General features: G+C 51.6%; 1 protein-coding gene across 1 annotated transcript; it reads right to left on the bottom strand.

Moving 5' to 3' along the window:
* Nucleotides 1–6,663: 6,663 nt before the first annotated feature.
* LOC136947622 (rho guanine nucleotide exchange factor TIAM2) lies at nucleotides 6,664–24,401 on the bottom strand. Its single transcript, XM_067241750.1, is given in 26 exon segments — nucleotides 6,664–7,943; nucleotides 8,080–8,167; nucleotides 8,308–8,398; nucleotides 8,626–8,684; nucleotides 8,804–8,912; nucleotides 9,057–9,175; nucleotides 9,312–9,491; nucleotides 9,634–9,742; nucleotides 9,846–9,971; nucleotides 10,141–10,209; nucleotides 10,438–10,626; nucleotides 12,574–12,680; nucleotides 13,435–13,662; nucleotides 13,852–13,941; nucleotides 14,129–14,207; nucleotides 14,407–14,511; nucleotides 14,826–14,993; nucleotides 15,919–15,978; nucleotides 18,021–18,167; nucleotides 18,393–18,578; nucleotides 19,538–19,762; nucleotides 20,610–20,782; nucleotides 20,932–21,418; nucleotides 22,545–22,880; nucleotides 22,882–23,720; nucleotides 24,392–24,401. Coding segments are annotated over 26 exon segments (4,989 nt in total). The 3' UTR covers nucleotides 6,664–7,333.
* Between the last annotated feature and the right edge of the window lie 591 nt (nucleotides 24,402–24,992).

The raw sequence follows: 24,992 nt of genomic DNA, 5'->3' as shown, positions 1-24,992 counted from the left end.
CGTTGTGTTCCGGTCCTCCTTGTTCTCGGGCACCCTCACCTTGCGGTGGCCCGAGCTCGCTCTGGCTCTGCCTATCTCCCCAGCGCAGGTCCTGACAGCAGATAATTCCTCAGTGCAAGCTCCAGTGGTCTGCGATAAAAAGCGAAATGAGAATTGAACTGGGTGAGCAAGCGTGACGTTCGGGCAGATGAGGCGCAGGGTCTGGTGACGGGGGGGGGGGAGGACTGTGCGTTCCTCTTTTCGCCTCTCTTTTTTAGCGGGGGAATCATGTGCGCCGGTAACATTTCGGACTCTGCATACCGGTTTGTGGTGTTCATTGAAGGACTCAATTATGTGAATTTAAAGCTGCAGTGCGCGTCCTCCAAAAGTGGGTTACTCTTTTTAGAGGTTTCTTTTACTTTAGCTGTCAGGCAAATGCTGTGTCGGAACACAAAGTGATGCTCTGATTTGAAACATGCATGGCTAAGAAAATGTGTCATTCCATAATTTTCATGTAATCATAAGTGTCTTTTTCTATGGGGGTGTCTATGGCTTTCTCTCCGGTGAAAAAATATTATAAATGATGACATGAATGATGAAATGATGTTCGTAATAACAATAAATGCAAAAATCCTTACCTTTATGTCTTGAGCAGTGTGCCATTGTGCGTCAGCCAATTCCAATGATGTCTAGCACAGAGGAGAGGGAGCCAAACACAAAAACACAAAAATGGGGTGAATTGCTTTCCCAGCATGTAACAACCACTCTTCCTAACGTCGCCTTAGCAACAGCACATACAATTCCATCCTTTTCAATGTCCCATAAAGGATTAGTCTTGTTTGCTTGTGAGCAGGCGTTAAGGAGCACAGAGCGGTGAACTGAGAGGAATGGTGCAAAACTGAGCCTAGTGCTGGTGTGCCGGTCAAAGAACTGGACAAGTAACCTGAAGGTCATTGATTCGGTCAAATAGCCGCAATGAGGTGTTGGAGCAGCCGGAAAATGTGATGAAAGATTCTCAAGGAGGCTCATTTTATACATCTACGGATATTGTTTTGCATTCGCTATGATTTGTTCTACCGTCACACAGTCAGACAGCAATCCAAGGATGACAGGGAGCTTTTCTTTATTTGGTTCTCAGTCAATGAAAAGGTGTCGTCCACATACGACCACATGAACTATGGCACACTGCAGCACACTGATAAGGTTGGTAACCTCCCCCGTCCCTTTGTGGGGACCAAACCCAGCAGTACGCTGGCAGTCCCAGCCTATCCTTAGTGTAATCCCCCGTCTATATATCCACAGTGTGACAGCACAAAGCACCCTATTGTGACAGAGCCCGACCTGCCTAAACAGGAACAATTACCAGAGGGCTCAACATGAAAACATCAATTTTACTCTGCCCTTCCCTCAGGTTCCTATCAGACTTTACCAGCCTACCCTCCCCCTTCCACACACACACACACACACACACACACACACAAACACACATGAACCCCCCCCCCCCCCCCACCCCCAGTATCCACAAACCCACAGCCACCCCCTTGCGGAGAAACACTTGATAGGGAGGAAAAATAGTACTTGAACGAAACATAATTTGACCTTAACTCCCGGTAGATGTCCCCCCTAACAGGCCCTCGATGGCAGGCCCCCTCCCAGGGCCCACCTAGCCTCCCCCTAAGAGGCCATTGAGGGGAAATGCCACCGTGATCATTACCACAGCAGTCGTCCTCATCAGAAGGCTCGTCCTAGCTCTAATCACGGCCCTCTGCTGAAGGTCTGGCTCTCCGGCACAGCACTCTCTCTCCAGCATAGGGCCCTCTGCTGAAGGTCTGGCTCCCTGGCACTGCACTCTCTCTCCAGCATAAGGCCCTCTGCTGAAGGTCTGGCTCCCCAGCACTGCACTCTCTCTCCAGCATAAGGCCCTCTGCTGAAGGTCTGGCTCTCCGGCACAGCACTCTCTCTCCAGCATAGGGCCCTCTGCTGAAGGTCTGGCTCCCCAGCACTGCACTCTCTCTCCAGCATAGGGCCCTCTGCTGAAGGTCTGGCTCCCTGGCACTGCACTCTCTCTCCAGCATAAGGCCCTCTGCTGAAGGTCTGGCTCCCTGGCACTGCACTCTCTCTCCAGCATAAGGCCCTCTGCTGAAGGTCTGGCTCCCTGGCACTGCACTCTCTCTCCAGCATAGGGCCCTCTGCTGAAGGTCTGGCTCCCCAGCACTGCACTCTCTCTCCAGCATAAGGCCCTCTGCTGAAGGTCTGGCTCCCCAGCACTGCACTCTCTCTCCAGCATAGGGCCCTCTGCTGAAGGTCTGGCTCCCTGGCACTGCACTCTCTCTCCAGCATAGGGCCCTCTGCTGAAGGTCTGGCTCCCCAGCACTGCACTCTCTCTCCAGCATAGGGCCCTCTGCTGAAGGTCTGGCTCCCCAGCACTGCACTCTCTCTCCAGCATAGGGCCCTCTGCTGAAGGTCTGGCTCCCCAGCACTGCACTCTCTCTCCAGCATAAGGCCCTCTGCTGAAGGTCTGGTTCCCCAGCACTGCACTCTCTCTCCAGCATAGGGCCCTCTGCTGAAGGTCTGGCTCCCCAGCACTGCACTCTCTCTCCAGCATAGGGCCCTCTCTGGGCCTCAGCCTTCAGACAGGCCGTATACAGTACTCGAGGCATTCAGACTGTATACTGGAGGCATCAGTGCGCTACAGCTGCAGAGGACATGCACATCATCTCTGCGTTAGCGTGTGTGCGTGGCTAGATTGGATTGTGTAGTACAGTGTGAGGAGGGTGCTGTGGGAGAAGGGGAATATTGCAGTTCCAGGGTAACGAGTGCTGAGCTGTGATGTGACAGGACATGGCAGACCATTAAAAGCAGGCTCCACTATTTGTCCTTTTGCCTTCAGGGCACCAAAGTTGGGCTGGAGCGCAAAGCATGTCTGCTCCTCAAAACTGGCTCTGGAACCGCAGCACATTCAAATTGTACGACACGCTGATTTACAGGATGTGGTTGTTTTGGAGCTCCAGCATTATGGAAATACAATTTTTAGATTTTTAGAAATTATGGGCGTATGTAACAAGTATACTTTCATGTATTTGACAATTACAGCTCTGGAAATGACTCAGTGTTGCTGGGAAGATGTCCTTGTACAATCTCCCAGAGTGATTTTGCTGTTTGTTTCTATTCTTGGCTGAAAGAATTCATCATCGTTAAGTTGACCGGAGTTGCTGAGTCCATCGTGGGTCATGAACTTAATGTACCCAAGAGGACTTAAACATCTCATCAGAGAGAACAATCACTTTAAAGATAAACACTGTACATAATAACTGCCATTTCTACATATAGAACGAGAATGATTTAAAAGGAGTACGTCTTTTACTGCGTAGTTGCAAGTAGACCCACAGCACTGTATATAGGACATGCTTGTGTCTTTGAGTCATGGGGGCTCCAGTACATGAAGGCATGTTATGTATCTGGTGCACTGTTTGCCCTGAGCAGTGCAACGAGAGCGTGGGAAGAACAGGGAGGTGGGAACCAAGACAACTCTCTGAAGAGCAGTGCAGTTTCTGGTGCTCTGGAGATCTCCTGGGGACTGAATACTGTTTCTGTGGTTCTCCTTAACCCCCTCGCTAGAGCCGCAGGGGTTGAGGTGAAACTTTGACGTCAGTCTCTGTTGCAGTTCTCTGTCTAGTATTGATCATTGTACTCAGCACCCAGTGTTGATCATGTTTCAAGAAGATCTAGAAAATAAATGTTTTTGTGCGGTTTTCCAAACCACTTGGATTAGTGGTTTGAAGGAAAGCATATTCATGTTCTCTTCACCAGATACCTTGTTAATGTCAACTGGCAAGATGTGTTTTTTCCCCCCAGGTTTATTTGAAGTCTGTTTTGAAGAAGAAATTATTAAATTGGTCAGCTGGCCAATGCATTTTTATTGGAACATAATGAAGAACACTCAAACAGTAAAACCAAACTGTTTAGACGCATGTCTGAAAGTCTGGAACTGATTACAGGTTTGTGCTTTGCTGGTTGCTTTTCTTTTAAAGGTTGTTCATACAAGCCCATAAAAAACGTGTTGGACTCATTTAGCCAATCTATTTTTAAAACGAAAAAAGTAGGAGATGCAGAGTTAAAAGACAAAAAGAACTCCCTGAAACTGAAATAATAGCAAAGCATTAAAGCTAAGGGCATCAGACCTCTCGAAAAGGCAAAACATGGGATGAAATTGAATTTCTGAGAAGAGATTGGTCCTTTCAGTTGTAATACCTCCAACTCAGCCTCGGGGCATCCACACTTCCTAAATCATCAAAGAGACAGGAATATAGATGGCCTATTTGCTCTGAGGAAAAGCTCATTGTTATCTGTCAGAGGATGATTTGAAGGTTTGGGTTTTCATGAACAAACCATCAAACTGTAAATGTGGGGGTTTATAAATAACAGGCTGTTTTTAAATAGAAAACAGCCAATTACTGATAGTTAGATAAAAATCAGCTTTTTAAAAAATAATCTATTTTTGTTCCAGTTCTCACTGACTTTACATTTAGAGTGGCACTGGAATGATGAGGGGAAAGCTTGGATCCTGTTGGTTGATTTAGATAAGCATTAACCCTGGTAAAGATGGGAACCGAAAATAAACACACTCTCAACAAAGTTCTTAAGACAGACTATCCTAGGTTACATAACATGCTCAAGTTGCTAACAGATGTTGTAGCATAAACACACTGCCATCCTCGGACACATCTCAGTCTAATGTTAGATTACAGAATAGACGGAAGGTCTATTTGAAAACGAGAAAAAGTCCATTCTAGATAAAACATGTTTAATGAACTGCACATGAAAGAACACTAGAAGCACTTACCACTTATTGGAATGCTCCATCCAGCATTATAATTGGCACAAACTGGAATAGATTTAGTCCCGTGTGTAAAGAACTATGTGCCTGTGTTTACGTTCGAGTGCGCGTGTGTTTGCGTGTGTGTGTGAGAGAGACTGTGTATGTGTCAGCTCAGCGAGTAGTAGTTTAGGTTCTCACAAAGCATTTCCACCCCAGGTAGAGTGGGGACCCCAGGCGTGAATGTCAGTTGAATGCGTCCTGAGTCCAGCACAGCACATTCCATCAGCTCGTCACCGTCAGCGGGTTACACTCCCACACAACCCCGGCCAGCAACAGCCAGCTCGCTGCCCAAAGTATGGTGGGGGCTAAAAATGCTCGTCAAAGCTACCAGATTAGAGCAATGTTTCTCCTTGATCCCAAGCTTTCGTGTCTTGAGTCTTCTTTCTCTGGGTGTTTTTCATGTAAATCCCAGAGGCCTCACAAGGACAGTCCTGGATGAATTTGAGACTGATGTTCTGATGCTGGGATCCTGCTTTGTCCAAGTATGCTATCTGTCCTTCTGTGTAGCTGTGGTCTTTGTGGAGAGAAACCAGCTATTGTTCAGGGTGGAACCTGGCATTAGCCAAGCAGGAGAGAGTAGTGGTAGGCGGTATGAGTTTTGAGAGGAGAATGAGGGATGAGGGAGGGGGGGAGGGAGAAGGAGGAGGAGTGCCCAGGCACTCCTGTGATTCCTTGAAAATTGTGTGTGTATGCGTGTGTGTGTGTGTTAGTTTAGCTGCCAGTGGGCTGTTGAGCCCAGTCTTCAATCTTCACCGACAGAGAGATCCAGCCATTCCTCCACCATCCTCGTCTCCCTTGATCCTTCGTCTGCTGCAAGCAACACAAGAGCCCATTCCCCAGCCTTTCTCCAGGAAGAGCAGACATGTTGGGGAGTGCTATCTCTCCACTTCAGGCTGTCAGACTGCTGTTGAGTGGCAGTATGTAGGGAGATGGAGCCTCTGTGAATAGATATGTGTGTGTGTGTGAGTGGTGGTGGGGGGGGGGGGGGGGGGGGCTTTATGGTCCTTCACATAGGTGTTACTGTGGCAACAGCAACTGCACAGGCTTCTTGTTTTCCGGATAAATAAAAAAGTCTGTTCCACATCATGCTGCTGCAAGGACCTTAAACCTCCTTCTCACAGGGAGGCCTGTATCTGTTTGAGTGTGTCCTTATCATATGTGTGTGTGTGTGTGTGTGTGTAATTCCATTTTGTGCATGTATTGGATCACACTTGTACGTCTGGACTGCTGCGTTCAACGATCAAGGACATTCTCCTAATTCAACCGTCAGAAAAGAAAAACACAACGTCCATTTGGTTGCTCGCTTGCTCGCTTGTATCTCTGTTCCATTTGGATGACAGACGACGACAGAGCAACAAAGAGCCGTGCTGTAAAAGAGCCTCACTCCCACACATGATTAACATCGCCCACAAGCCTCTCAGAACAGAAAGACCAGGAGTGGAAGACTAGCAATTATGAGTCATTGTAGTGCTGCTGCCTTATAGCCCTTCTTCTTCTGCTGTGGCTGAAGAATATACCACAGTCTCCGGTTTACAGCCTTCCCAGTGAAACACACACACACGCAAACACACACACACACACATGCACACTACTACACACTACAGTACAGCTGTGATGGTGTCTGTGGCTCTGATAGTGGATCTAGTTTTCGATAACAGACCTACTTTTACTGGATGAGCAACAGGTTGGAGATTGCCAGGTTATACGTCGAAATCCCCATTCAATAATAATGAATGCAAATCGCTATTTATTTTGAGTAGAGAACGAGAAATCGATTTGATCAAGACAATATGTAAAAGGGTTTAATTAAATATTACAGCATATTACCGTATCTGTACAGCATGACATTTATGAAAAGGATATACACATTATTAGAAAATAAATTACAGTTCAGCCAGATATTATTTTAACAATAATATTTTAAGTGATACATCAAATTGCTTCAAATGCGAAATAGCTTTCAAGGGTCTTTTTTAAGTTAATGTGTTCTATTAAATAGGTTACATGCTACATGTCTGTGTAGTTGGTCGATACAGGGAAATGAACACAACATAAAAGAAACATCACATAAATAGAATTCACCACTAGAAATACCGTTTTTATTTTCAATCAAGCAATTCCAGTATTGAACTAACAACTGCTTTTGTCAAAAAAGCAACAGACCATAAAAAAGCTTTAGAAACTGGCAGAGTGTACAGAGCGTCATATTTACACTGTCATCCTCGTGTGAATCAGGAATTGACAAAAGGAATGTTGTTGATCATAGGCAACTGTGTTCAGAGCTTAGAGTCTAGCTTGGCCAAGATTGGCCAGGGAGCATCCATGTTCGACGATGTGGAACTGGATTTAATACAAAGCACTGTGATCCGTCTATAACCTAATCAGTCTGATAAGGTTGCCAGGTATAAACACGGTTAACGCCTATAGTGTTCAGTGTCCCTATAGTGTTCAGTGTTCCTATAGTGTTCAGTGTTCCTATAGTGTGGGGATGGCAGCCTTCTGGATCCCCATGATGGTGTCGTAGAAGCAATCCTCGTTGACCACCGAAGCCAGGCTCTGCACACTAAAGTCCCTCCCCATAATGCTGTTGAAGTCCACACACTGAGGCTCGTCTGGGGCCCTCCTCTGGGCACGGTGGGGCTGGGGGCACTCTTGCCGAAGCGTATCCCCCTGCTGGGACCCTGTGCCCTGCACGGCCTCCTCTGTGAAGTTGAGTCTCTGGAGCTGGGCCTCTAGGGCGCTGGTCAAGGAGCAGAGCCTGGCTCTCTTGCCCAGCGTGTTGCTCTCCAGGCTGGGGAGGTCTGTGGGGCGGCTGGGCAGCTGGGGCTCAGAGCGGGTGTCTCCGGGGTGGGAGCCGCTGGACACACTGCCCTCGTCGGAGTGGGTGTGGCTGGCTTTCTGGGCGTCCGTATAACGCTGCGGTCTCCTCCTCAGGGAACCGGCTCGGGCCGCTGGAGGCTGGTTCCTCCGCAGGGAGCCCAGGTGTTCTCTGGGGGTCCTCTCTGGCAGGACCCCTCTCCTGGTGGACCCGTCTCTGACCAGGGAGCGCAGGGCTTTCAACACACTAGCCTTGCTCTCCAAGCCACTGGGAAATACCAAATAACACAATGAGTTGGGATGTGTAACTATTTACGTGTTTACAATTTTTTTTAAGAAATATTTGGAATGATAACAATTATGAATAAACGGTAAACTATTCTGTTAACAATCACTTCTCTCACCTGCTGCAGAGCTGAAACACGGTCTCAGGCCTCCCCTCCACCTGAGACTTGGTATGTACCAGCTCCCAGACACAAGGGTTCTCTGTGCCTGTGAAGGCAGAACACATGGTGGTCAGTCTGACAGCCAGAGAAAGACTGAAGATGATAATGATGATGATGTGGCTGAACATGCTGCTAGCCTAGGCTGGAGGTCGGAGGTTAGAGGTCGGGCGGGCTGAGGTCACTCACCCGCTGCGTTCCCCAGGCGGACCTGTACAGCCGACACAGGGATGAGCCAGCGGAACTTGAAGGGGTCCAGGTCGCCTGAACGTGAGGTAGTCTGCAAATAAACAACCCAAACAGAGACACATTACCATCTGTCATACACTCACATGTATTCCTTAATTCATGCTTTTATCCAAGGCGGCGTACAAATAGTGCAGCAGATAATCATAGGTAAAAAAAAGGTCCAAAGTTCAAACAGAATTACAGAAGTAATACACCATCCTATCTGACTTTATGGAGCAATGCTCAGCTTGAAATGTGTTCGAGGGTAGTTGCACTCACCATCCTCTTCTTCATCTTGCTGTTGTCCCGGTAGACCAAGATCACTGCTCTCTTGAACACTAAGGGAAGGAGGAAGGAGAGGGTAGTCTTATTAGTGATCTGAGGCTAACTTGACATGTGTCCCTCTAGTCATGCTCCACTGTAGGTCCCGGCTGTGGTGGTAGACAGCTCCACCCACCAAAGAGTGTGAGCTCGGGGTCCTTCCTCATGCGGCCCAGGGATGGGAGAGGGTTGAGCCACACCAGGGAGGAGTGGATGAGGAACTCCCCCATGGAGATCTCCGTTACCTGGAGAGAGAACAGGACACTTAGCCTAGAAGTGTGGTCGACCAAGCTGGTTTCATGAGCAAACTAACTGCATACGTAAATAAAATCCAAATAAAAACATGCTATATGTAGATCTCCGTCAGTTGATGTTGTCGTAGGAGTTACCTCTTTCTCTGGACCACTCTGCTGCGCCACCAGCTGGTCAAACACGGTGCCGTAGTCCTCGTAGATCTTCTGCATCTCGTTGATGTGGCTGGCCACCTTCTCCATGGCCTTCAGGGCCTCTGAGGTAACGAGAGAGAGAGAGACAGTTCCTGAGCAAGTCTGCCTCATGACGCTGTGCAGCATGGTACTGTACAGCACCTCCAGGTACAGGCATGAGAGTGTGTGCTCATAAAGGGTCCTGAAGCCCGTTCGTACCCGTGAGGTGGCTGTGCTCCTCGCTCTCCGAGGCGGTGAGGGACACCAGCTCCCGTAGCAGCAGGGGGTACTTCAGTACCCTCTGGACCGGCTTAATGAGGTAGGACTCCAGGGTGGACGAGTGCTGCTTGGTGGGGTTCCTCGCTTCCAAGAACTCCTTGAAAGCTCTGTCCGTTTTTGCTGGAAAGGGATGGAAATAGATTAGGGCTTAGGTGTCTGCACTGAAAGAGAGTCGTGATCCACGATGATGTTATTCACTCGATGTGAGGTATAGAGTTCTGTGTAGGACTGATATATTCGTCTACGGCGCTTGATGTTTTACCTCGTTCTAGAACTTTCTGGACCTTGATGTGATTGGCACAGAAGCCACTGTAAAGCTTAAAGTGGTCAGCGTAGTAGAGGAAAGACCCGCCCAGCGAGAAGAGCAGCTTCTGGAAGCAGAAAGTGAAAATAAATTTAAGTCATACTACCTACTCCGAGTCTCATTCAGCTATTATTGAAACACATGGGTGTCCGTGCAGAAGGGGGCCGTACCTTAAACTGCTCAGGGGTTTCCAGGGAGCTGAAGTTGGGCGAGGAGGCGACCCGCTCCTCCAGGGTGTGGAGGAACACCTTCTGGAAGTCCAGCATCTCAGGGAGGCTGCCAAACAGCGACTCCATCTGAGGGAGGAAGGTGATGGGACTGGTCAGGCTCGACAACACAAAGTAAAACCTTCACACTTCCAACACAGACTGTCGGGTTGCAAGATTGATAGACTTCCAGCATAGACTGTGGGTAACGACTCAGGTGTTGAGAGCGTTTTCTACATTCTCCTCCTCTCTACTGTACCTCGTCCTGGCTGAGGAAGGTCTCATTCTGCAACGGGGTCAGGTAGATGTTGAACAGACAGCCCAGATCCTGAGAGACACACAGAGAAGCCATTAGACTGACACGTCATCACAGACGATGCACATGTCACAAGCAGAATGTGACATCATCACCTCCACCTGACTGAGAAGCCACCTCTCATAGCTTTTTGACGTCTTTTTTCTACAGGCACCATGAACGTTCATCATAGCTTCTTTTACAGGACATGGCATGACCTTCCATCCCAGGCAGTGCGGAGAGACGTGAGGAGATATTTACCTTCACGTAGGACTTCTCAGTGTCCACCAGCTCCTGGATGACCTTGCACAGCCTCTCGGAGACGGACATGTGGCGTGGGCAGGGCCGCTGCAGGCCGTTCTCGACTGAGTAAGGGTTCCTCTGGCCGTCCACCACCACCCCACAGCCCTCTGGGAAGGTGTGGTAGAGCGAGCACACCGTCTCCACGTTCTGGGTGAAACAGAACAGCGCAACGTGGAGTGTTAGCCGATTAACAGCGCATTCGTCTCCTCGCCGACCTGACCTGGAGGTGTCAAGGAATGCACTTCGGTTCAAACGTGCCGTCACAAACGGTCTCGTCACGTCAGTGGAAGTCGTGCACCCTCTGTGAAAGCGTGTGAGCGTCTGAGAGCTGAACGAGAGGCAGAGGGCCAGGTTTGTAAGCCAGCCAGACGTGGGTATCGTTGCCATAGGAGAGAGGGATCAAGAGAGATTTGGATTTAGACACTAGTGGAGGTAAACACGTCTGAAGAGAAGCCTCTTGGGACAGAGCCAAAGGCAGACTCGCTCTCCCACAGTAATTATGCAGCCCGTGAAATCGAGGTACCTCAATGACTGCTTCCTCATTTCTACGTTCGGGTTTCGACTTCGACAGGATAATGCCTGGCACCGGAAAGCAACAAACACTGTCAGCAGAACAAAGGAGAGCCGAGGCTCGAGATTCGAGGGATCAAACGAAAGGAGTTCACTTCTCACACTGTACTTCCTCACTTGAAGCGTGAGCATCATTTCACCCTGAGAGGGTCTTTGAGGACGCAGCGCTCCTCCTCAGCTCCCAGAGTTTCGTTTCCGGAAGGTCTCGGAACACGGAAGCTTCCCAGCCGGAGCGTTGGCCATTTGTCATCATAATTTGTCCTGCCAGGCTATAATAAAGTGCTGACAAACTGATAAATTCCCTGGGTTTGGACTGTTGTGCTGCGCCGCAATCCGAGCTTTTAATACCCCGGGAAATGAGAAGCAGGTAAAAGGTGAAAAAGATTCCCTTCATAAGCATTAACATTTATGAGTTTATTATTTCCTATCGCAGTCTCCTCTGCACGTCTCAGTGGAGTGTGAGGGCATAAGTCCTAACTCAACTCTCCTCCTACAGTAATATTAAAAAATTGCATTATAGCTCTAGCGCACGCATAGCAGATTGGTGTTGTTGCCCAGGCCAAACAAACACACATAAGCACAGTTAATAGTGAACACACACTGCACAGTGCCAATGCAAACCCACAGCCCAGGTAAAACACTCATACGGAAGTCCCGGGAAAGTTGTTACCAGCAGAACGATCCCGTCGACAGGCCGGCCGCAGACCATGCAAGAGGCAGCGTTGTACAGCGCCCCAGTCAGCTTGTCCTTGAAGGACTGTCTGGGGAACGTCAGGCTGAACTTGGAGAAGAGGTGTCCAGCCTCTCCCTCCTCCTTCTGGGATAGCACCCCGCACATGGCCCCTACGGACGGGAGCGGAGCGCCGGGGTCTTGCCACTGGCTACACTTGTAGCTGAACACAGTCGGTATTCTACATGCCAGCACCAGGCGTAGTAACCCCCCCTGATAGCCATAATCCTTGGGTTAGCTCTATTTTCTCTCTCCCCCTCAGTCATACACACTTATGGAGTAAAGCCTGGATTAGCGGTCTGCTCAGGGGTCATGTGCTGACAGGGCTGCTCTTGGCTCGGCTTGAGCAGGCTCAGAGGAAGCAAGGACAGCTAGCCAAGGAGGGATTCCAGTGAAAGCAGAGAGAGTGAATTATAAGACTCGAGAGGAAATAGTGTTTGATTTGCAGTTCTGAGGCTGAGTTGAGTTTAAATTCAGGGTAGGAAAGAAGTCAATGGTGTGAGGGAGTATTTAGGTATTTCAATGCTTCTGGGGGAAGTATTCTGTTTTTTCACGTCTGTATTGTTCACCCTCAAATGAGCAGTCTTTCTCGTCACACGAAACTGTTTAGATAGGATGTGATATGTCAGTAGGTCAGGTTTGGGGTCACCTGTAGTTTTGGACAGAGTCCAAATGTGTCTTGGATTCCTACTACGCACAAGTTGTTATCACCAGTAAATCCTAATTACTCACAGTAGGCACGCTGTGAAACACAACACAACTACTTTAGCTTACACACACACACTCCAGCTCACCTGTGCAAGCTGCTCGGTGTCATCAATGAGCCGTGGGGGCGGTGACGTGTCGTCAACGGCAGACGCGATGGAACTTTCTGGAACCTCCTGGGCGACCAGCGACATTTCTGAGGAACAGGAAAGACGGACGGGACCAAATAATCAGCTGGAGAAGATGGAGGAGAAGACAGAAATGGCTGACATTATCTGAGGGAGAATTCCTGGGTTTGAAGCGCTCCAGGCAGTTGTGGAGCTGTCTTCCCCAGGGAAGGGGCATCGCTGCCGGGTAGTTAAGTGGACCTGACTGGTGTCAACGATCTAACCTCAGTACACATGCAGTAGGGAGAGGCAATTCATTTGGCCTCGCGCTCCTGTCCCAAGGGCTTCTAAACACGGCACACCAGAGGCCCACAAAAAAACAGCACATCGTTGTCATCTCACTGCTTTACCACAGGCACAATTCCATGGTCGAGGACGCCAAACCTTGAATACCCACGGCACAATCTGAAAACTCATTTCAAACGTAAATATCCTTGATTGTCTTCCCGGAATTTTTATAAATAGCTACTGTGGTCACGATGAGGACATTTAGCCGACGACTGTGTCGCGCTGCCCAGTGAAACCTGCCATCTGTCATCAGGGCCCACTAATTAGAGCAGCGTGGTGTTGTGTCCCCAGCCAGGCCTGAACACACCGCAACACTGGGTGGTGAGGCGTTTCCCTCTCACACAAACATACACACTGCCTCAGGTAACTGGGCTGAAGGACACTGCTCTCTGATGCTCTCTAGTGGCAGGGAGAACAATCTAGAATCAAACAGAAGAGGTTTTTTTTTCTTTTTAAGGAAAAGCATGTGGCTCTGGTGATGTCATCGATGTTTACCTGCGGGCCAGGGAATAGGGTGGCTGAGGGGGGGCGGGGGTGCAGGTGCACAGGGCTCGCCGGCGTCACAGTCCGGCCAGGCGGAGCTGAGGTCCTGGGAGCTGGTCTCCTCACGTCTGAGGAGCAGCTGGAGGCTCAGGTGGCTGAAGAACACCTGCATCAGGCCCAGGTCCAGCGTGGACACGCTGGCCCCGTTCAGAACCAGGATCTCATCCCCGGCCCGCAGCCCTGCAGAGGGATCGATCACACCGGTCAGCACTGAGACATGTACACGCAGAGTGAACTCAAACTATAGCATGCATTGCGTATGGAAGATATATGTCGATATATCGATATCTACATATGTCTGTGATCTCGATTGGAAAATGGAGCTGTTGTCTTTCAGTGGCCTGTGTTGGGGACAGTACCAGGACCTACCTTCAGTGACGGCCAGCCCGGCTGGGCTCACCTCGCTCACGTACACGTGGCTCTTCCTCAGTCCGTCCACGTGGCCGGTGACAGCGAACCCTGCGTGACGGAGGGAGAACAGCTCAGAGCACTGGGACTCCATGTTCATGCCTCTGTACTCTCTCTCTCTCTCTCTCTCTCTCTCTCTCTCTCTCTCTCTCTCTCTCTCTCTCTCTCTCTCTCTCTCTCTCTCTCTCTCTCTCTCTCTCTCTCGCCCCGTCAAATCCAATGTTAATGTCTAACTCACCAAAGTCCACAGCGCTGTGAGGGCGAGACAGCCGTATGGAGAACACGTTGAGAGGGAACACCTCCAGCTCCTCATACACCTGTCCAGAGCAACATCATCATCATCATCATCATCATCATCGATCACATCTTATCGATGTGTAATGTCCTCAGAGGGAACACTTGCGATGCAGGAATAAGGAGTAGTGACAATGACAGGGCAGCCCACTCAGCAGTGCTGTGTGACAGATAGTGACTGGTGGGGTTTTGGGCACGGACGTTTTGAATGTTGTGGCTCACCAGGTTTCTGAGCGGGTCACTAGGGGCTGGGGTGCTGATGTCCCAGTCCTGGCCTGGTCGCCTCCTCACACGCAGGCAGTGCTGGCTGGGGTCCAGCTGCCTCTCCTGGAAGCGGAGAGAGAAAGATCAAGTGAGACACAAGCTTGTTCCACTGAATAAATAAAGAGGCATTGGAATCCCCTTCAGCCAGCAGGATGTGGTGAACCAGCTCTTTTTACGGAGGGAAGGTATGAATGATGAAAGTATCAAGAGCAATTAAACCGGCTGAGCCACCCTACAGCTATCCTTCCCCCATCATCTCTTCCCCGTACCAGTCAGACACCAGAGGATTCCTGGGAATCTGCTGACACTGAGGTTTCAGATCCACCCGGTTTGTGTGGAACATGGTTTAGTGATGAGAAGGGAGAGTTTGCACTTACCTTACATGCCAAAGACAGCACGTCTGATACGAGCAGGTCTGGCGTTAGGGACAGCGTAACAGCTTGGTTGTCGGGCATGTTCACACAGACTGGAGGTTCTAAGGCGCAGTACCACGGAAGGCCTTCAGAGGGTGCTGCTGGCTGTGTTTTGGAAGGCATGTCCAACCTCTTAGAGCAGGAAAAGGAGACAAAGAGTAAGAGAAAAAAGGGGAAAAAAGAGAGAAAGTGTTTATTAATCTTCTGAGCGTGTGGACATACTTTGTAGCTCAATAAATAAATGAGCACATTTCTGAAATACTTTGTTAAAATCTTGTCTTAGCGGACCTCTGCCTGAGAACGCACTTAAACATGAAATATTTACTTCACCGACAAACCGACAACGTAAAAATCTATCATTAAAAACAGTTTAGAACCCATAAGATACCGATGTTGACATGTCCCTCACAGCTGTTTTATGAGTCTGTTGAACCAAAGCCAAAAGCCACTGAATACACTCAGCAACAGGTCAGCATGTGTGTGTGTGTGTGTGTGTGTGTGCACGCTGGCAAGTGGAGAGGCATTCTCTGACAGCACAGAGGGATTAACACTGAGTGACAATGGTGTTCTAGTGGAATAAAGGAACTCCATCCAGAAGCACCCCCCCCCCCCCTCCCCCCCAAAGGATCCTACAGCCCGCCTCACGCCTGCCTGTTTGCACTGAGGCAGAGTCAACAGAGCAGCAGGCTGTTGTGGCAGCTGTACTAGGCCCGGGTCCGTGTGAATGGAGACACCCCCCACCCCTGCCCCTCCACCCCCCCCCCCCCCCACACACACACACACACACACTCTTTCCCCATCCCGGGATTACGGAGTCTGAGGAATGGACGGGCCACAAATCCCCCCAGCACCTGGAGCAGGGGACACATGGGGGCAGACTCAACAAGAGGATGGAGAGGGGGGGTGAAGGTGATGAGCGACGTCTGGCTTTGAACACGTACCACCGGATGTAAGAGGAGTTTGGGAGCGCAAACAAGAAGTGAAGCGTTGGATGATGAATCTGTATTCGTTTAGCAGACAACAAAAGGTGTGTTTAATCTAGCAAGGTCGACCGTACCTCCGAGCTGCACATGCTGGGGGCGGGGCCTCGCAGCCCGAAACTCTGGCCTTCGAAGATCTGCGACACAGGAAGAGGACGCACACATTCACAAGAGTGACTCGGGAGAAAAATGCACTCTATAAATAACAGAACAGGGGTCTATATTTACATGTAATTAAAAGCTATCTGTCTAAAACCAAAGACTTTGATACTAATTCTGATCCAGATAGAAACCAAAATGAACCCAGAGGAGTCATGGGAAGAAATGAGCGGTCTGGCCCAGCTGAAATTACAGGTCTAGGAGTCAGGCAGATGGAACAGCCGTAATCAGGCCTGCCAGAGGATGGAGACTGTCTCCTCTAGCCACACGCGCCAGTCTGACACCCCTCCGCCCCCCCCCCCCCCCCACACACACACACCCGCGCACGCCCCCCCCCCCCCACCCCCCCGCCCTCCGGCACCGAAGACCGTGGACAGGACCTCCACGTAGGTCAGGTGGCATGCCTGCGCCAACCGTGATTCTGTATCACGGCATCCCAGAATGAAAGTGCCCTCATTAGTGCCCCCGCCTAAACACAAGTTTGTCTTTGATCCGGCATTTTTTGTCCGGTCCTTTGTGTCTGGGGGGGGGGGGGGGGGGGGGGGGGAGGTGGGGAAGGGGGGGGGGGGGGGGGGAGGTGGGGAAGGGGGGAGGGGGAGGTGGGGAGTGGGGGATTCATGTCACCTCACGATCACAGCTCTCTGGAAGCAATTACAATATACTCTGTGACTGACTACATAACTCCCTCTTCCGCCCCCCTCACATAAAAGTGGGCTGCTGGCAGAGAGCGGGGAGGGTAGAGTTGCCCCCCACACACCCCCGCCCCCCTTGGTATAATGCTGCTGGACGTTTAGTGGACAGTGTGGTTTACCCCAACCATCTGTTTGTTCCCACTGGCACGCTGCTGCAGCTTGCTGCAATTAACCACATATGGCGTGTAGTAATGGCTCCTCTCTGTGTTCCACTGACTGGCCTGTCTGAGAGGGCTACTTTCTCTGACTCATGACTTTGACTGCTGGGGAGGTCTCTCTCTCTCTCTCTCTCTCTTTCTCTCTCTCTCTCTCTCTCTCTCTCTCTTTCTCTCTCTCTCTCTCTCTCTCTCTCTCTCTCTCTCTCTCTCTCTCTCTCTCATGAAGGACTAGGCTGAGAGCGGGTGTATGTGTGTACATGAAGGACTAGGCTGAGAGCGGGTGTATGTGTGTGTACATGAAGGACATTGAGGGAATGTCAACAGAAAGCACGTGTTTGGAAGGAGAACATGTCTGTATGTTATCACTCTGGAAGAACCAAATCATTGATGGGGGGGGGGAGCAGAGAGATATGTCCTCCACCAGGGGTAACATTGATGACAGCTTGTCCCCCAGTCTAAATATAGACCACCCTGAAGGGTCTAACGGAGGCCTATGGAGCCTGGCTTGTTTTGCAGCTGGCTTGTGTACACAGGAATGAACGATGGGGAGATATCAGCAGCTCGCCACATCCCCGACGGGGGAAACAACGTCCTCCCTCTCTGGACGCTTTTACCCGGGACCGCTTCCAAACCTCCTCAGAAGACGGCTTTACGACGTGCTTCCCCTCCCCTCCCTGGAAAGCTTGCGAGTCAGAGTACGAGAGACGAGCATGGGGCACGTGGGGGGTGGGGGGGGGGGGGGGGGGTGGTGGGGGTTAGGAGGGTGATTTATGGGTCACGGCCCACAAGGAACGCTTAAACCACATTCCAGGAACCTGCCGCCCCGACGGGTTTATCAAACAGCCCCTCTGTTACAAACAGAAGGGCCCACGGAAAGGGGAAGAAAAAAACAAAAAGTGCCGTCCAGTCAGGAGCCAAGGGGTCCCTTGTAAACCGTTGTTTATACAGGTGATAAAAAGGAGAGAGGCAAATGGCAAATGGGGCGCCCGGCACAGCCAAAAGGGTGTAGCCCCCCACAAATCCTTCCCAGCTGATAGGTTAAACCAGTCTAATAAAATCTTCGCCAGGCTAATCCACCGAGGCTAGCTAGCACTCAGCTTCACGTCACTGCTCCACCGTGTTGTTCACATAACAGGGGGGCGGGCCAGGGGCGGTCAAATGGAACAGTACCTGGGACGCAGACTGCCTCTTCTCCCGGCTGTGTTTGGTCAGGCTGTCCAGGCCCTTCAGGGAGGAGAAGAGCCCCCTCTTGTTGCGCATCCCCCGGGAGAGAGACCGACAACGCCTCCGCAGGGTCGCGTCGTCACGCGTGCAGATCTGAGCGCAGAAGAGAACGGGTCGTTACTGGAGTCTTGTACTTCACGACCCAAATCCGAAGATTATGTTCATAAGAAGCCGAGAGCCCGGTGGATTTCCGCGACTGAAGTTCAGTCGTACTGAAAGCAGTTGGACTTTCATCAAACTCCGTTGGGTTTTCGGAGAAACCTCATAGAAGGGCAGTGTGTTGGGGGTGGGGGGGGGGAGTGTGTTGCAGGTTCTCACCAGGGCGTGGAAGGAGGACACTGAGAAGATGCCCAGCCGGCCCAGGGTCATCTTGGAGGGCCGGCCGGCCACGGCCAGGAGACTCTTGGGGTTAGGCAGCTCACTGCCCTGCAGGCTGGCCAGGTAACAGCGTACACGGAACAGGTCCATGTTGAACTTCTCCAGGTTCTGCTCCCACTGCAGGATCTGGGGGGTGACAGACACACGCACACACAACGCAGACACACACACACACACGTACACGCATTCACACATACAAGGTCAAGACACAGGAGGATGGCGCCCTCAGCAAAGGGTCTCAATACAAGGGTCTCACACCGCCCCATCTAATCTGTCACTGCACCCCGTGTGGAGGAACGACAGGAATCTCTCTGCATGGACTCTCTCTCGTCTACTTCACTCAGGAGAGCTCTGTAATTGACTGAACGGGGGTGAGATAAGAGTTTAATCTAGAGATGAGACCCTAAGAGCTTCACTTCAAATGGCAGAGCGCTGGTATCACTTTCAGAGAGAGAACATCAAAGAGAGCGAGGGGCCTGGAGATGATCCAAGCAGGGGTTTGATCCCCTACCCCCCCACCCCCCCCCCACCCCCAACACACCTCCTCCCCGCAAACTGGCCTTGACCTGCACCCCCCCCCCCCTGCCCCCCGCAACCCTGTATCATTAAGAACAAAGGATCTTTAAGTAGCCTTAATTCGGTTCCAGTAAACCCTCTCCTGTTTTCTCGTAGGCAGGGGGTAGTCTAATGGTAAGCAATGGGCCACAGGCTGACTCACTGTCAACACATCAGCATTTGGTGTTTTACGTTTTTTTTAAAAGGCCACGTCTGGTTTTCCTGTCAGAGGCAACATAGTATTTTCTACAGTGTTTCCCCAAGACAGACTCTAAGACGTTCCATAAGGACGCCTTAGAGTAATGATGCAGAGGTCAGAGGCCTAGAACCAGGAGGATGTCATACAGGTGGATATCTCATCTTCACCGGCTGCAAAACACCCTGGTTCCTATTTCAACCCCAGAAACTAATGACCAAATTGACCAATTTACCTCACCGCTTTATCTGAACGGCTCAGATTCGCCCCAGCCTTTTGATCTCTCCACACAGGGATATCCGCCCCAGGACCCTCCCCCCCCCCCCCCACTCACCTGGCTCTCAATGGCCTTCCTGTTCCTCTGGTCGCTGATGACCGACAGCTGCAGCTCGGCCATTTTCTTCATCTTCCCGTCCATGTCGATCTTCTGGAGCAGGGCGCGGGTCTGGCTGCGCAGCAGACGCACCGTGTCCTCCTTGCCCTGCCGCTTGGCCAGGAGGGAGGCGCTGGCTGAGTGGATGGCCGTCACCCAGTTCTCCAGGTCGGTCTGACTGGCGGCCTGAGGGGAGGGGATGGAGGGAAGCAAGCCAGGTGAGTCAGGGCCCAGGAGCGAGGGGACAAACATGGCTCTCATTACCGGGCCCTTCTCCCGGGCAGACGAAGATCCTTAAGTGCCAGACAAAAGCCCCACTGCACATTCATCACCTCCCTCCCTCCTTCCATCTCTCCGCCCCACCCGCCTCTCCCCCCACTTCTCTCGCTGAGCCGGGCCAAGACACTCTCCCCCCCCCCCCCCCCCCCATTGCCATGGTGATGCATGGTAGACAGACCGACGGTGTGATTTGTGTATCTGGTAAACACTCCGTAACCGAATCAAATGGAAGACCAAAAAAAAAAGGTGCTTTCACGCTCGTAAAACTGGTGCGAAGGACATTAAGGAGACAAGACTTTTCCTTGTGTGGAGTCTGGAAAAAAGGCGGTCAACAGCTCTATGCCAACAGGAGAGAACTTTCTTCTTCCAACCCCATCACTTAAACTCCATGATGGAGGACAATAGAACTGAGAGGTTGGCAGTATGGGCAGGATATGAGTTACACCAGCACAGTCATTACTGACCCCAACAGCCACACATAAAAATCCTAAAATGAACCAGAGGCCAGTCCAGGCTTGTGGTTCACCCATGGACATATCATGGAGCCCGGACTGGAAGAGCTATCACGTGCCAACATCACGCTTCTCTAACCCTTTCTTACAGTTATACGCAGAACACTCCCTACACATTCACTCACACTGCAGATTTCCACATTTCAAAGACAGACGCGAAGACAAGGCTCTGCAGATTGGAAGCGTGACACCGCTCCGACGGAGGAGAAGGAGAGTCAGGAGGAGAGCGGGAGGGAACTCGCCTGGAACAGGTAGACGTCTCCGTAGGCGTTGCTAAGGCAGAAGACGTTCTCCTTCTTGGGATGCTCGGGGATGGCCTGGACGACGCTGTCCTCGGCCAGCAGGGCATAGCGCGGTGACAGCTCCTGCTCGGGACCACTCTTCCCATAGGTCTCATAGAACAGGAGGGTGCAGCCTGGACCAGAGGTGGACGGCAGTTTAGACACAGTCGTTTCTCTCTTTCATTCCTTCTGTCCATTCATCCATCCATCCACCCATCCAACACCTGTTCATGTTCTACAGGAGGCTTATCTCCAGTGTGTGTGCAGGGAGAGCAAAAGGTACCTTTGAGTGTGACCCAGTATTGCCTCCACTTGCGTCTGGCCACCATCTCCAGCTTGCGGTCCTTGTGCATGGTGAGGAGGGGCTTGAAGGAGAGCCAGCCCGCCCTGCGCACCACGCCCTGCTCCTTCTCAAACAGCAGGTCCAGCTGCTCCAGAGAACCCAGGGAGCCTCCACTGCTGCTCCCGGCCTCCCCGCCTCCCTCCTCCCCGTCTCCCTCCTCCTCGGAGGGCTCGGGGCGCTCCGGCCCACTGCCGCCGCCGCCCGTCTCCAGTTCCTGCATGAAGTTCTCATAGATGTTCTGCCTCAGGGCGTCGTTGGGGTTCTGCTGGCCAGGAGGAAAGCGGATGGATCCAGAGCAGGTGGAGAAGGCCTGGTTCTGGGTGTGTAGGGGGTTCCATGAGGGACAGGTCACCTGGGCGCTTGGCTCAGCTGAGCCAGGGTCCGAGGGACCACAGAAGACCCCACTGATATCCCCACCACACGGCTCCTGAAGGAATATGAAATATGAGTCCATTGTGTGAAAAATGATCTAAATTCAAAAAATGTAATAGCTCTATTATTAACCGGAGGTCCAAAGCAACGCCCAAGATCACAGTTATACGACATTCATCGGCTACAATGCGAAACTGTGACGCTTTGTTGAATAACATAACATGATCCTAGTCTGCAAGTACATTCATCAAACTCGGCAATACCCCAGATATCAATAGCTCGAACAACTTGTTTTGAAAATAAAAGACGTTGATATCATCTGGACCAAAACAGAGGTTGTGTATCTTAATATCTTACACATATTTTCAATGGCGTGAGGAGGAGGACCATGTATCACTCCATGTCCCTGTTAAAGTTCCTTAATCGCTATCAATAAGCATTTCCTTTCAAAAGAATAAGGTATGAGGTCTCGTCTTACATGGCCTGCAGGCTTGATTTACAGCCAGCACATTCTAGAGCCAAGGCACTGGAAGACTGGAAGATGATGAGTCTTGTTATTTCATTACTCCTTCTCTTGGCCTCCGTCACAATAAATGAAGCCCCTTAATGCATCCAGGCCACACTGTGGTGAAGAATGTGTTGTCAGACGGTATTCGGATCTGAAGCTATTCTTTCCTTTTGGAAAAGACTGAAAACACTATCCATGAACACGGTTTACCCCTTTTTCTTGTAAATGACGTCCTTTTAAGTTCCAGAGATATTTGACATTTTGTTTAAAGCAATGATCTTTACCGCTATCTCAGATGATCCTAGTTGACTGATGTGAGTCATGTGATCAACTAGGTATTGTTGTGACTTTTACAGGACAGTCATGTCTGAACAATGACATGTTGTGTTCCGCAAGACTAGACATCTAGAAGAGCCTGCAGCCACCACAGTGACCAAAACAACTCCAACAATGAGATTACCATCAGACAAACTCAGGCTAGGGTCTCTAAGGAGGTAGAAGAAGGGGCCAGTAATCTGATCAAATCTGAACATGCCCAGTCCTTACCCTTCAGTCTCTCTCTACCGAGGTCTCTCCATCACCCCCTATCCTCTCCTCTCCCCTTTCCCTCCTCTCCTCTCTCCTCTCCTCTCTCCTCTCCTCTCTCCTCCTCTCTCCTCTCCTCCCCTCTCACCTGTAGTCTTCTCTTCTTCCTGCTCAGACTTCCTGTCCAGTCACTCAGCCGTCTGATTCGACTCTTGAGGGAGTCCTTCCTGCTGCCGGCGGCGGCGGCGGCGGTGGCGGCGACGGGCCCGGCCTTGCGGCAAGGCAACGTGTGTGAGGAGTAGCGCTGCTCGTCCGGGCCCTCCTCCTGGATGACGGCGTCCAGCACCGAGGCCAGCGAGGCCCGGTGCTGGGGGACGTCCTGGAAGCGGGCTGTGGGGAAGGGGGCAGCCATGCTGGGCGTGCCGTACAGGTCAGCCAGGGACACGGGAGGCGAGCCCAGGCTGAAGTCCCTCTGGTCCTGGGTGGAGGATCACCGAGTCCCCTATGCCACTGTCCTCAGTGCGGCCGGAGGAGCAGGTGTTGTAGCCGTTGCTGTTGTAGCCGGTGTTTGCGTACTGGCTGGTGCCATCCTCGGTCTGGAACAGCAGGCTGGTGTTGAAGCCCGGGGAGATGTCATCGGTGCGTGCCGAGGAGAAGGTGTTGTAACCGCTGCTGCTGGTGTAGCCGCAGCCCGTCTCCTCCGTCCGGATGGAGGAGTAGGTGGCGTAGCCGCCGCCGGGGTCTGCGGGCGGAGCGCAGGCGAACACGTTGTCCGCGAGTTCGGCCGCGTTTCCCCACGGCGAGTCGTACCACGAGCCCTCGGAGCTGAGCGAGCTGCCCTTGCTGGTCCGGAGGGAGGGCTCCTGCGTGGCCGAGGGGTGGCCCGACAGGGGCTGGCTCTCCGCGGGGACCCTCCTGGCGTTGGTGAACTCCACGCGCATGCTGCCGTCCTTGCTGAGCAGCACCTTGGGGCTGCCGCGGCTCTCCGGGGGCTCGCGCAGGGACGCCCCGCGCCCCGCCGGGCTCCGGCGCCCGCCGGCGCTCGCCCCGACGCTCTCGCCGCTGCTCTCCAGGTAACCGTAGCGATGGCCGTCGGCTCGCGACGCGTCGCCCTGGCCGTACGTCAGCGGGGAACTGGGTCGCGGCTTACCGCAGGGGACCCCCTTCCCCACTCCCTTGGCGAGGTGCTCGTAGTGGCGAGGGCCGTAGGGCTGCCCGTTCTTGTGCTGGGGCAGGTAGCCCCTCCCCGCCCCTCTAGACTTGTACCCCGAGCCCGCCTCACTCCCTCTCCACCAGCAGTGGGGGGGACTGCACCTCCTCTTTCCTGGAGTGGAACTTTAGAGTGCAGGATTTCGGTTTCCCCGGAGCCATAAAGCTGCTGTACTGGCTGTCAGTGTTTCCCATTCTGATCTGTTATAAATAGAACCCCCAGTGAGACATGATGTCGATGAAAGCAAAGATGGAAACAGTGAAGAGGATAAAAAGCACACATCTGGTACGCAGGATATTGCGAGGGAAGCGACGTATAAACAAATCTTGTCTTACCCGTTGTAGGTCCGTGGGACAAACTCAGGCACTTTTCGGCATAATCCCCTTGTGTTCCCCCTTGTCCCGCGCGCCAGCTTTGTGCTGTTGTGTGAGCTCCTCCAAACTGAGCGCCTCGCTCACTCACACACACTCACGCATCTGCCCTCTCTCTCTCTCGCTCGCTCACTCTCTCTCTCTCTCTCTCTCTCTCTCTCTCTCGCAGGCTCATCTGTAGGGGAAACAGAGGAGGGAGGGGCTTGGGTTAGCTCCACACAGACTGGCCTTGTGTGAAGCCCACTGTGGTCAGGACCCCCTCTTTCCAACCCCCCACCCAAAAACTAAACACCCCCACCACACGCCTCCCCACTACTTCTACCCCCCCCACCCCCCCCCCCCCACCCTTCCTCCTCTCCACTCTCCATCCCCCCACCCTTCCTCCTCTCCACTCTCCATCCCCCCTCTTCAGACCCTCTTCCATGACGTACCGCTGCCCAAGGACCTTTTTCAAAAGCAGACTTCATTCTGTCTCTTATTTATTTTTGGTTCTCTGGAATTCCAAGCAATTTTCTCTCCACTTATTTCTTTTTTCTTCTTCTTCACTTTAACAACGTTAAAGGTTGAAGTCATCGGACAGTACTATTTTAGGTGGCGCCACTCCCAACGCCCCCAATTTTATAAAATAGGTTTTAGGAACGCTACAACACACACAAAGTGAAAATGATAGACTGACAGATCCAATCGGTCACTGGGACAACAAAGTCTTAAGGGACCACCACTACAGCTGTCAACAGATTGAAATATGTTCTCAAAAACACGACACAAATGAATAATGACAACCGCAATATTTCCTGACAAAGATAAAGACTCTGGGACTTTTACGTCTCGCAAAGGACTCATTTCCTTAGAGAGAGTGGAGGGGTCAGGGGTCAGAGTGGACGGTGGTTCACAGAGTTCCTGCGGTAACTAACGCTGCGCTACGCCTATCCTGTCCCTGCGCCCCTCCACCAAGAGAGTGGAGGAGAAAGGAGGGCAGAGTCCAGTACAATACATCCCACCCCTTTCCCCAAAC

Source organism: Osmerus mordax, chromosome 8, assembly GCF_038355195.1.
Source record: "Osmerus mordax isolate fOsmMor3 chromosome 8, fOsmMor3.pri, whole genome shotgun sequence".
Lineage (NCBI taxonomy): Eukaryota > Metazoa > Chordata > Actinopteri > Osmeriformes > Osmeridae > Osmerus > Osmerus mordax.
This window is presented reverse-complemented; position numbering and strand designations above follow the sequence as displayed.